This window comes from Nematostella vectensis, chromosome 15 (genome assembly GCF_932526225.1).
Source record: "Nematostella vectensis chromosome 15, jaNemVect1.1, whole genome shotgun sequence".
NCBI lineage: Eukaryota > Metazoa > Cnidaria > Anthozoa > Actiniaria > Edwardsiidae > Nematostella > Nematostella vectensis.
This window is the reverse complement of record NC_064048.1, coordinates 9,628,900-9,641,875: the sequence shown is the minus strand read 5'-3', so window position 1 is coordinate 9,641,875 and position 12,976 is coordinate 9,628,900. Positions and strand designations below refer to the sequence as shown.

The 12,976-nt window shown below is 39.5% G+C and overlaps 2 protein-coding genes across 3 annotated transcripts; both read right to left on the bottom strand.

Moving 5' to 3' along the window:
* Nucleotides 1-1,619: 1,619 nt before the first annotated feature.
* LOC5502022 lies at nucleotides 1,620-9,643 on the bottom strand. The gene is made up of 14 exons (XM_001623206.3): nucleotides 9,511-9,643; nucleotides 9,007-9,078; nucleotides 8,451-8,607; nucleotides 7,511-7,779; nucleotides 7,294-7,317; nucleotides 5,551-5,745; nucleotides 4,853-5,053; nucleotides 4,539-4,651; nucleotides 4,184-4,257; nucleotides 3,620-3,640; nucleotides 3,389-3,513; nucleotides 3,161-3,175; nucleotides 2,392-3,069; nucleotides 1,620-1,982 (listed from the first exon to the last, which is right to left on the bottom strand). The coding sequence occupies exons 2-14, from the start codon at nucleotides 9,062-9,064 to the stop codon at nucleotides 1,738-1,740; spliced, it is 2,175 nt and encodes a 724-aa protein (XP_001623256.3). The 5' UTR covers nucleotides 9,065-9,078; nucleotides 9,511-9,643; the 3' UTR covers nucleotides 1,620-1,737.
* A 174-nt stretch (nucleotides 9,644-9,817) lies between these two features.
* Nucleotides 9,818-12,930, bottom strand: LOC116609467. 2 transcript variants are annotated; one of them, XM_032370295.2, is made up of 5 exons: nucleotides 12,652-12,930; nucleotides 12,114-12,172; nucleotides 11,855-11,955; nucleotides 11,523-11,732; nucleotides 9,818-10,648 (listed from the first exon to the last, which is right to left on the bottom strand). In XM_032370295.2, the coding sequence occupies exons 2-5, from the start codon at nucleotides 12,163-12,165 to the stop codon at nucleotides 10,604-10,606; spliced, it is 408 nt and encodes a 135-aa protein (XP_032226186.2). In that variant the 5' UTR covers nucleotides 12,166-12,172; nucleotides 12,652-12,930; the 3' UTR covers nucleotides 9,818-10,603. The 2 variants fall into 2 exon arrangements, with proteins under 2 accessions (XP_032226186.2, XP_048578333.1); XM_048722376.1 differs by lacking the exons at nucleotides 12,114-12,172; nucleotides 12,652-12,930 and adding an exon at nucleotides 12,201-12,549.
* Nucleotides 12,931-12,976: the final 46 nt, after the last annotated feature.

Genomic DNA, 12,976 nt, shown 5'->3' with positions numbered 1-12,976 from the left:
CCCTCAGTTACTAATACTAAACAGATAATAAAAACGGTCAGGAGGGGGGGGGTGTAATTCATAAAATAAAATTAGCTATTTACCGAGTATCAGCTAGAATCGATATGGCATTATAAATATGGTTTCTTAAATTATTTGAAGCTACTAATCTAATCTTTGGGGATCCTAGACTAATGTCTGATTAGAATACCTTGTCTGGTTTCTTGTTTAGACGCTTGCAAATTTATATGCATTACGCAAGGAAATAGCCATAATATACATTTCTAAAACGTTTCTAAACCGATTTAGCGCTTAGTTATTGCTACGTTTTCAAATAGAAAACGTCTACTTTTGGTGTCAGTACGCAGCTTTTAAAAGCTGCAATTTGATTGGGCAAAGAACGAGAAGAATAGAGACAAAAGAACAAAGATAATAGGAGACAAAGCAGCTGTGTACTTACTCTACTTTTGTACTTTTTGAAGGGGGCTCAAATGGAGGGCGCTGATTGGTCGGGTGGCAGTGATTATTTTCTAAGAAATATGTCACAAACCAAAGGCGTTAGGGACCGGTGCAGCAGGTAGCGTCAGCACATCGATTGGATACCTAGCTCTACTTAATTTTTGGGTGCTCGATTTTGAAGCATCTCCATGATAAATGGGCATTTTTTCGCCTTTGACTTGAATATGAATACTGATTTTACAGGAAAAGATGTCAAAATTTGGCTTTACAAAAAATATATTATTTCTTTTGAGTAGGTTAGAAGACTGCGCATCATCCCCAAATCGAGCCTCGTTTCCATGCTATAAGGTCACGTGGCCCATGTGCCCTAAATTATTTCTTTATCCAATACTTGACTACAAATACGTATCTTAACAATGTTTGGTGAGTATTCCCTATTCCAGCTTCGTTTCCACACACTTCATAATTAGGGCGATTATGACGGATTATGACGGAAAAACCTGGAAAACGCGCAATTCCAGATAGAGAAGACACAATTTCTTACAATGGCAATAGGTTCCTTGAATTGCGGACTGATTTTCAAAACACAAATAACGTGAGGCCGAAGTGCACATAACCAGATTTTGGCTTTTTAAGTTTATTTTTCCTTGATCATCATTGCCCTGTGTATCAGTTCACGGCTCAAATTTCAATGACACTTTAAAAAAAGTCGCATCAATTTAAAAAAAAGTCGCACTTGATATTTTGTTTGCTATAAGTTACTAAGTACTCAGAGAAATTCTCCGCCTTATTTGATGTAAAATGGGCTTATTTGAAGCATCAAGTCATGTTTTTCCGTCATGTCAATTAGGGCCCCTGAATGGTCTTTGGCGAGCTCTTGCACCCCGTTTTTTATGACCGAGCATTTTTAGTTGTTGAATACTAAATCGCACATCTAAAAATACAATGCGAGCACGGCGGAAAAAACTGCGCGAGCATTAGCCGAAAACTGCGGGCACATCGAAATTTCGGGGACCATTCGGGAGCCCTATAATTTTGAATCCCCCTTATTCCCGTCCTAGCAAGTTCCGAAGTTGCCACCAAAACTTTTCTTGTTTTGTAGGTTTTGTAATAAACATTTCTAGATTGGTGGCTTGCTTTCAGCAAAAAAATCCCACGGGCCCTTGTATTCTGACATTTGCTCCCAGGCGAATAAGGAAGTCTTTATTGATAAAGTTAATGTAATACATTTAGTTATATAATAAACCTATCTGTCTTGTCAGCTTATTCTTCCTTGATTGTCTCCATGGAAACTGTAATTCAAAACATTTCAGGGAGTGCATTCGATTCTTTCTCCTCCTCATGGTCCTGCTCGTCAGTGACGTCACTTTCTGTTGCTTGGTTACCGGAGCTCACTTCAGTGTCTGCGTGACTCTCATCGCTGTTGTGTGACGGCCAATGCTCCTCGTATTCCTGTTCAGCGTCTGAGACTGCGGGCTCAGCACCCGCTGGTGGTCCGTCGATGGATTCCTTGGTAGGTGTTGGTGACGAAGCAGGTTTTGTGACTGCAATTAGAGAAAGAAAGGTATGATTTATTAGGGACCTACCATAAGATATCTCTAAAAAACGTCTGATAGAAGAAAAATCTAGCTTGGCCACCCGACCATTACAAAACAAGATGGCTACCATGACCTAACGAATCGCATAAGAAACACCAAGTAAACGTGATCTTGTGGACAAAGAATATCTTTAAGGTCCCTTGTCAGCCACATATTTGTTCGGATGTTTGTGTGATCACATTCCGAAATGAACACCTAAAACAAAGTTTTAAACTCGATTTCCCAAACTCAATCCAAAATATCAAAATATAGCTTTTTCAGATGGGCCGATGGAAATGGATGCTTTCCCACACTTAGTTTTTTGCCTGACATGGATGACAAAATGGCGGCTGATCGTGACTCTTTAATAACCTACCAGTGCTTTGATCTTTTGGCTTTAGCGGCGCAGGGCTCGGGTCCTTCAGCAATTCATCACCGCCACTCCACCCATTGTAATCATTATCATCATCATCGTCTACGTCGTTATCGTCATCTTCATGATCATTATTGTCCGGAAGCAAATTCATCTGCTGGTAATCCGGGAGATCTTCCGGAACGTCGTCCATATCATTATTTTCTGATAATTTCTCCCGAAGTTTAGCTTCCAGTTTTTTTATATTTCTATCCACCATCTCAACAGCTCTTTCCACCTTCCTTTTATCAACTGCGCCGTCTTTTACTTTCAGAAACTGTCCCACACCTTGAAAATCCGAATAATCTAATTCTTGACTGTCTTGCAACTCGTCGCGCAGCTCTCGTAATCTTTTAAGCGAGTCTTTGGTTTGAACTTTGGCTTTGCCACAGCAGGACTCATCGCAAAACATGTAGCATTGAGGGGTCTGGGGCATACAGGTCTGGCATTGCTGTGGTACCGGATATTGATATTGATACCCCGTATGTTGAAATGCGGGTTGCTGGTATCCCGCATGCTGGTAAAATGGGTATTGGTATCCCGGATAGGTCACGTGAGAGTAAGTTGGTGACGTCACAAGGGGGCACTTGCAACCCGGATTACTGAGCTTCTTTTGACATGGAAAAGAGCACATCGTTTTGTCTTGGAGGAAAGAGAGAAAAAGATAAAATCGCTGTCTTAAAGATAAACTGCAAATGGTAATATCATATAAATTTGGTCTTTTTTAACTTACCTAAGGAGTCATGAACTGAAATATGAAGAAAAAAGGTATAAGTATCTTATTAGTTTGGAGGAGACTGTTAAAGAGTTGAAATTGTAAAAGATGGGGAAGGTTTTTTAATGGCTTAACAAGGAATTTGTTTAAATGTAGCCCAATCTGTGCCCGGTGTGATACTGAGTATACTTTAAAGAGTCCCGCAATTGGTGAGATCTACGAGTAAGAAACGGCTGATATAATTACCTGGTCTATCTAATGTTATACTGACAATCCTCTCTGATTTTCTGAGAAATCGCTGGAATTGCAGAGTAGGGTCCGCGGTGTCCGTCCGGAACTGTAGCTTCAGCTTGACTATCGTGCCTCGTCTCCTGGAAATGATCGAAATAAGACCTTGAAACAAGAATAGCAGTAATTGAACGTGAAAATGAAGGTTATAATACATAGTTGTTAGCTGACTGTTTATTTATTACTTACCCTCCTGGGACAGATAGAGGTCTGTAATGAAATAAACAAATTAATATTTAAAGAGCAACTTAATTTGTTAAACCACTTTGAGCAAGAGGCTGTCATTTTTTACTCAATTTGTCCCTCCTCTTTTCGTACCCTTGCCAGCCTCCCCCTAGTGGAGGTGGGGGGTTGACCCCGAGCCCAGTGAAGGGTGTGTAGTTAGGGGAAGGGGGAAACCCCAAGGAGGGAGTTTGGGGAAGATTAAGCACTGATTTATAAAACATATGAGAGATGAATAGCTAAACGTTTGAGCGCACATTAGCATACAAACCTAACTTCAATTACCATAATCCAGCGCGTGCTTTTTTAAGCTTACACAAAACGAAGCGCGCGCTGCATGTCGGTAGTTGAGGCAGGTTCCCATGGTGAATAGCTTAAAGCTGGAAAGGCCTATTGGTGAAATTCACCTCACTTACATTTCTTTTAAATTATTTTCCAAAGGCAAGAGGGGAATCACATGCCCCCTTTCTTCACACCAACCCCAATTCACTTTCTACGACGATTGCTGTGTTCTGCGCTTGGGGGGCTTACCTGGTGCCAGTAATCTTGACTGTTCGCAATCCACCTCCTACTCGCCCTGAAGGCTTCTGAAGAACCTCCTTAATCTAAAGACAATCAATCCCTCAATCAATGCATCAATCTGTCAATCAACCAATAAGCTATTAACGCCCAGGAGAGCTTAAATTTCCAATATTTTCAATCCAATGTTGCTATATATTGGAACAGCATCAGCAATTTATTTAGGCCTGAGAACCAAACGTTTCTCATTTGTTCATTCATGGGGGTGTCACTACCCCCCCCCCCCCCCCACTGCAACAAACAGGATTGCTTGGTCTTGACATTTTTTTAAAAATTTGCGCCCGATACAAAGAGTCTGATGAATTACCGCAACTTTGATCCCTCTCTGAAGGTCACGGAATGCTTTCGTTGTTCTGTCTCGAAAATTCGGATTCCATCGGAAGTTTTTGTAGAGTATTTCAACTCTAAACGTTGATTTCCCTGAAATAAATCGGGAAACGCGATGGATAACTCAAAGTATTTTTTTTCTGCTTGTCAATTTCTGAGGTAATGATGATGATAATGATGGTGATTCATATTGCGGTGGTAAAATACCGATAATGATGCGATGATGAGGAGGTTACTATGATAATTAGCTAGTAGCTAATGATCATCGAAGCCTACGGTTTGCTCGCACACTACCTTCAACGGGCATCCTACACATATATGGATGCTTCTCAGAGCAACTCTTATCAGACCAGCAGCTGATTGGCTTAGACGTCGTCCAGACAACACAGTTCTCTGCCGCGCCACCATGAGCGTTCACAGGGGCACAGACGCCAAGTTTAAAGTGTAACCCGTCCAGCCAGGCGAAGTGTCCCTCCTGAAGACGGTCACTCAGGCCTATGAAACAAACCATGTGGGAAATCAACAGGCGCGTCCCTGGGATTGGCTAAGGTTGGCTTCGCAGTCATAGGTATCATATGGAAAAAGCATAGTATTTAAAGATTACTTAAATGGCCCCCTTTTTTGGTCGCCAAGGGGGGTTCTCGCCCCCCCCCCCTCCTTCCCCCCTGTGGACGAGCCTGTATAAATATTCATGTGACCTTCATATTTGTTCGGCAAATTTGGGGGACTGAGATATAGGGATTAAATGGATTAGTGAGATAAATATACGACCAAGCGATATAGGTTTTTTTGCCATTCTCCTGTTTGCTTCATTTTTCATCATGTTTGCCTGAGTATTTCTAAATATAGACATTTAATACATTTAAGACATTAAAAAAAACAACGAAAAAATCATCGGTAAGGAACATGGCTAAAAAATTATCTCCAATAATTTATTGAGGGAGGGAGGGAGGGAGGGAGGGAGGGAGGGAGGGAGGGGGAATAGTGCTCACCTATCCACATGTATCCCTGGCCACCGCTCCTCACTTGAAGGTCACGCATGAACTTCTCCTCGTCCTGATTCCGCACAGAGACCAGCGTCGCGTTCTCATTGGCGCATCTTAGCACTGCGTCATCCCACGTGACCGGCGTGGTATGGTACTTGAAGCAGTTTGACCCGAAGCGCGAGTATCCCGCGGGACACTTCGCTGATAAATATGATTGAATTGTTTACCTTGGGACAAAGATTCACTTTCCCCACATATCCCCACAACTGTTTGCGACGCGCGCGGGAAGCCGAGGATAAACTTTGCCATCTTGTTTACAATTTTGACGCCTGTCCTCGGTGTCCCACGCTCGTCGCTAAGAGTTGTGGCAAGATGTGGAGAAGTAGACCAGAGCTTTGAGGCCCTATGGTACTATCTCGTTGCTACGAAACTCCGTTGCTACGAAATGGAAAAGCGCTACATTCCGTTAAATAGACTAAAATCGCCGCGAGACTTCCAACTTGATTCCGTGGCTCAGTGGTTGGCACCTTTGACTCGTAAGCAAGCGCCCCGGGTTCAATCCCCGGTCGAGTCCTTTTTTATTGTTATTTTCTTCGAAACTCCAGTTCTAATTTTTTTTGTTCTTTTTTCCAAGAGATTAAAATAAACTTTCGACATTTTGTAGAAGAAAATGCAATTTTTATATGTTTTTCGAGAATAAAAATAGATGGCGGCCATTTCCGCGCGAGAAAGACACGTTAATTTTGAACATTTTACAACAATTGTGAATTTTTTTCACCCAAACCATTGATATTACTTTTCTTAACAACTTAGCGCATGGGATTTTTGATTTTTGAAGAAATAAAAAAGTTATTACCAAATATGTGGTTTTCGAAGAACATAAATATTCGCCATTTCTCGTGGTGTCAAAATTTCGCAAATCCGGTGCGTGAAGTATTATAAAAAAGTGATGTTTAAATATTTTTGCAAACAAAATATTGTAGATTTGAACAGCTTCTTCGACATGTTTTTATGTTCTGGGCCACGTGACCATGGAAGGGGTCAGATGACGTCATCACTTGTGTCATTTATGTCTAAAAAACTTATGTTGAAAGTTCCAAGAGATTTGACATAAAACAGAAGCTTTTATAAAACAAACAAATTTACCTAGCAACGGACTCAGAAGATAGTACCATAGGTCCTAACAAGATCGCTGTGATTGTTGTAATCATAGGACAAATAGAGGTAACATTAAGCATATCGCTGGGTCATGATGTCCGAAGTTCACTTTGCTATGACCCTTCTACCGATATTGAAGTTGTTCTCTACCTATTCTTTTTTAAACAGAAATTATTTAGTGCACCACAGAACAGGATGGAATCCTCCTAGTAAATAATTTATTAAAACTTTGTCTTTTGTCCTAAAAGGGGTTGGTACATACCAGACATCCGGACCAGGAGGTGATCCAGGGGATCCACCCTCCCCTCTCTCCCTTTCTGGTCCAATAAAGCTATTACGTCTTAGTCGTTACGTCTCAGATGGAAACGAATGTTCTTGAGAAATCACTTTGTCCCCCCCCCCTTCCTTGCTATGACCTGGTGCTTGCGGTCTAATCCTTTAGCTTTCACGTGAATCACGGTCCGCTATATTCAAACGGGGACAGAGTACTCATAACCCAACCCACCCACACGCCCACCCACGGGACAAGATTACTCAAAGAAGTTTTTAAAGAAGTGCTTATCAAGAAGGAGGCTTTTCAGTTGGTCTTACCTTTTGAGCTTGCATCAGTGATAACTGTTGGGTTGATAAACATAAATTAGTTTCTAAAGCTTTCACTACCAGTAATTTCTTAGTAATTTCTTTTCAATATACAACTTTTTTTAGTTATTGCCGCTTCAGCAAATGCGTAAAAAGTATGTGATAATTCATACAAAAAATATATATAATAATAATAGCTTGTAATCATTGTTAGGAGTTTGGCACTCACTCTTTACCGGTCGCACGTTTCTCTTCAGTTCCCCTTTTCGCTTGGGTGAAAAATACGCCACGACATAATACTTTGTGTCAGAAGCTTTCGAGATACCAATCCCGATGCGGTTTGTATTATTCCAGATCATGTTCATGAACGGGCCCGCGTTCCCTGATGCCTGCGGTCTGCACCAGTTGTGGTGCTTGATGGTTGTGTACCAGCTTATTGCGCATGTCTTGGCAAGGTCCCGGATGTTGCCATTAAAGAGACACAGATTTGTGCTGAGCCTGCATTGAACAACCACAAAATATCACAATATGTCAATCAATGGGATTTTCCTCACCAGGTCCTCACGTCCACTCGTAACACGTCCCTCCCCTCCCCTTATTGTCTTGATGGAAGCCTCTGAATCTATAAACAATGGTTTTCGCCTCTTTAATATCAAGGAGCAAGCATATCAATTTAAAACGCCCAAATAGTCGTGTTGGTAAACCAGAAGAATATACAATACACCAAAAAACTGGTATTCGACTGTGCAAAATTTCGTCTTTAATAAGACTTCTTCAGGGTAGAAGAACAGCAAGAGGTGCGCACGAAGGGAAAATTTTGAGTTAACTTCAGTTTCAAATTCCACTGTGCCCGCTGGACATATTGACTAAGGGCTCGCAAGAACAGTACGAGCCTTGGTTTTAGAAGAACCGTTCGCAATTACCAGCGAGATCATATCAAGAATTCACAAGCATGCATTTTAAGCTGCAAGAAATCCTAGTTTATGCGCTTGGAATTTATGCCAACCAAGGTCCGTATAGTATATGCGTCCTTAGTCCGACTTATCAGCGGGTATAGTATAAAACTAAACCATTGAAGTACCAAGTCAAGCGATCTTATAGCTGAAAGAATTTGAGAAGCATTCGAAAAAAAGAAGCTCGCAAAATCGATTACTTTTAGTTTTACTCACTTAGGATTTGCAGCTGAGTTAATGTCGCCTGACTGTCTGTATCGCTCGGCGGCTTTCTGCGCAAGCGCAGTGGCAGTTGGCGAATTGATGAGTGGACCCCCCGCGTGGAGATGACGAAAGTCATTGATGTACGTCAGGAGATCCCTCTGAAATGTTGCTATGGAAACAATAAAAAAATGTAATACTTTGACCACATTAATCAATATTTTTAAATGGCTTAGATGAGCCTGAGGTGAGCGCTTGGGTGACCTGTGATATTCTAAAGCGTTAGGGCCTGGGCTTCAGGGGAAGATCCAGGAGTTTAAAAGAAGAGGAACGGTGCTAGGCTAAAAAACTTTGTTTTTAGATGGTTATTTCGAGATTTTAGCACATTGTGTGCCTTCCAATACTAAATAAAAACAATAATAAAGGTGTGGCTGACAAGGTCACTTAAAGTAATTATTAAGTTTTTCAATGGACTCTCTAATGCACCCCTATTTTTGATCATGAAAATAGTATCGCGAACAAGATTTAAAAATAGATTGTCTATTTTGAGAGGTTCGGTGGAAGAACTTACCTTTTAGTGGAGTTGAAGCCAGCAGGCAAAGGATGATGGGAAAAAGCCTACCTAGCATAACGGTTTGAACACCTTGGAAACAGAAGAAAAGGCAACACAAATCATTATAGATCAAAGATAACTATTTAATAATCTTATAGTGTTCTATGATATAGTAACTGACTCGATCATTGAAGGGACACAAAGGTAGGTTTGAGTCAGTGGAGACTCGGGTTAAAGGGTTTATTGCATTATTAGTGTTCATAGTTTTATTGACTGATCAGGTATAACCCTGGAAGGTTCATCAGACAAAAGCTGTCTATAAAAAACTATCTATAGCAAGGTAACGACATGGTTTTACAACACGGTACAATTGGATTATTTTGTAAGCCTAATATGTTACGAAAGTGTACCTGTTCTTACGTTTGAAGAAAACATAAAAAATACTTTGCTTTGCTTTCTTCCATAAACAGTATTGTCCGTCTATTTATGAAGTGAATTGTATTAGTGGGTTTTTATACTTACCATTCGAATGCGCCTCGATGTATATCTTTTCCAGTAAAATGTCAACTAAAGCGCTATGATCTGTAAAGTCAATTCCTAAAAGCACGAGAGTTCTTATTTATTCATAAGTTCATATGTATGTTTTTGTTTTTGTTAGACCCCTACGAGGAAAAAAACAAAACAAAGTTGGTTTTCGGGTTTTCTTTTGTACAAGAAGCTGGTAGTACCTACAAACCATGAAATTGAAAATAAATATGATTAAAAGCAAAATTCTTATTTTACCAATAATAAATTCTTAAAGAATATAAAAGTATTTATATATCTCACATTTAACATGGGAGCTACTAAGTTTATTTCACTTCATAAATGAAATTAAATAAATGTTCTAAAAGAACAAGAAAAACATAATTTTTTTGGTAAGAACAAAATGTTGGGTTGTAAACAAAAATATTTTCTTAATAACAATATTATCACTTTCAATGTTATTTCATTTCTGTTACAATTCCACTACATTTCTTACCAACAACTCTGAACCATTCGATATTATTTAAGATGGATTTAGGCACTACCTAAAAGCGGAGCCAGCAGCGAACACCTTTTGTGTTGACTGATCGAGGTAGTAGTGGGGGATGAGGGGTCTAGGATCCTGCTCTCCTCATCTTTACTGAGATTAAAAATAACTAAGTTTATTCATTGGCTCAACCAAATGGATGCAGCCCTCATTCAATAATATAGATAATTATGCAGTACATTAAAGTTAACAAAACACAATTTCTGGTGTGAATATGGCTGTAAAAGTTGTCAATAGTCTAATGATAAATTTTCATGTCCCTTAATAGAAGTTCCATTATGAATATTTTTATCAATACAATACTATTACAAGCTTTAGCCTTGTGCAGAATGTCATACAGCATTCCAAAGATTAGATGTAATTTTTATGAACCGATTACGTGGCGATTCTTTTTTCATTTGACTGATTATTAAGAAATATGTCTGGAAATTAAAATCCACAATATCCCTCTTTCACACTGCACATTCTTACTCATAGCGCCGATACGTGCCTACAGCTAGCTACATTATCATCTCTTCACTCTGTTGTCTAAATTGAAGACTTTTAAGGGTGGTTTTCGTTTATTTCATCTGGCATCATTTCTTGAACCTGAAAAATAAAATAACAGGGCATGAGTAGGGAAGCCGGATAGCCAAGCACAAAGTATATCATTCCTTTATATCAATGTTGCCCTGGTGTTTTGCCTCTCCTGGTCAAGCGCAATGAGGTCAGTTAAAGATGTCGCACCCTTTCACATAAAAAATATTTGTTTAACCCTATTCAGAATCTTCGGAAAAAAAATCATGACCTCCAAAGCAAAGCTAGAAATCTAAACTTGATGACATTTCCTTTAATGTATATCTGCGGACATTTTAATGCCAAAGTAATATTGCTCCAGGTTACCATAGCAACCAGTCTTTTACTCATTAGTGTGATTGTTCATATTTTGGTCCTTTTTAATTTAAGTGATTCTTTTGAGTTTATAAACGGTGTCCTACGACGGTGTGGGTAAAAATGATTTCTAAAACTCGTTGGCAAGAATACCACTAAAATTACTAAATGACATTTGCTAAGCCTTAACCAAAAATTGTTGTTTTGGCCAAACGCGATCACTTCCGTATAAGGAATCTAATATAGTCCTTATTTGGAAAAAAACGCATGATTCTTGCCATTTTTAAGGTCGCCGTACCCCAGGTGCTTCGTAAACTTTATGACTTTATTCAGAGAGGAAAAAATTGTGACTATCTTTAGCCAATGTAGAAGGTATCTGAAAAGAAACTAAGATTCTTCGGTACCATTCCAAAAAAAAAAAAAAAAAAACGACGTTTTCTTCATATGATAACAAAATGGCAGTTGTATCTTTGTATCTGTGACTCAGATATTATATAGATGCTGACCTTAATTACACCAATACTATCATTCAAACTACATAATTTTTTTTAAAACCCTAACAGCTAGAAGCAGATTATATATTTTCTATCACCTCGTCATTTTCGTTTTCACTATTCGACCCAGGCTCCTCCTCTTCCCCGCTATCGTTCCCATAGGCCTTGTGGCGCTCGGGGTCGTCCTCAAGGCCAGCGGTTGTCTCTCCATCAATACTTTCGCGAAAGTCTTCCATGGGTTCGGCGCTGGACTCGATGGTCGAAAGATCGATATCGCCGCTTCCATCTTCGCTGTCACGATTTTCATCCTTTTTTAACATTGAAAAAATGTTGTGATGACCAATTATTCCTATAAATTTATTAATAACGTTTTACAGAAATCAAAGTCGCATTAAGAAGTTTGATCAAGTTAGCAAATCTGAGAAATTACCGAGTGTTCTAATGTCATATTCTGTGGTTTTGTTGCGTTTTGTCCAATTTGCGGTGAGGCTTTCTCGCCAGGATGGATATTCGCTTGCATGCCGCAGGCCCCTTCAATTGTAAAGAGAAGAAAACGATAAAAATGATCTCAAACTACAAAAAACTCTTATGCTCTAATGCTGTATGCAGTCTGAGGTCTAATGGCTGAAATAATAATACTAGCTAATGAATATTGTGTTTGCAATGTATAATTTGATTTGGATTCTTACCAACTATGATAGTTAATGCAATCAACATATTGATTGTGATTGCCGTATCCATGTTCGTGCTGAAAAGAGCAAATAACTACCAATTACCTCAAGCACAGAACATCGTTTTTCAACTAATCGCTTTCCCTTAATAAACTGAAAGCGGTCTTGGGCGAGCGCACAAAAACCTTAGAGAAATTAAAGAAAATTAAGATTGCAAAATTTTAGACTCTCAAGATGGCGGCGAGCAAACACACAAACGATGCGGTTCAGGTTTTTAAGGTTTTACGGGGATGATAGGATATGGCATGTTACATTAATGTAGCGGGGAGGGAGGGGTTAGAGACTTATGCCGTAATAAGGAGTATCGGACAAGCGTTAATATTTATAAAAACCTCTCATGAAATCGTCTGCCGTGGGGTTATCTGTAGTCTTTTTATACCACGTGCGTGGATCATTGAACATGGAGGGGGATATCCCTGCGATAGAATCCAGCTTACATATTTAATCTTTCCCATTATGTTCCTCGTATAAATATTAGGCAATACAAAAATCTTACCTTGTAGTAATGAAACAGGATTACCAAAAACGAAAGCGCACAATCAAGCATGAATTATTTATCGTTTTCTCTGTTTTCGTTTTGAGAAGAAAACAACCAGGTAAATAACCATTGTCTGGCGCTATATTTCCATTGTATTTTCATGGTTTTGATCTATTATTTTAGAACGGGGTCAGCAATTAAAATTGCAGGAGATGGTGGTAACTACTGAGAGTCCTTTCTAGCGTCTGCACACAGGTATCTCACAATCGCTTTACCGGGCATTAAAGGAATACCCTATATAGAACCGTCACCCTGTGTTTCCTTTTCCCATTTTTTCCATCAA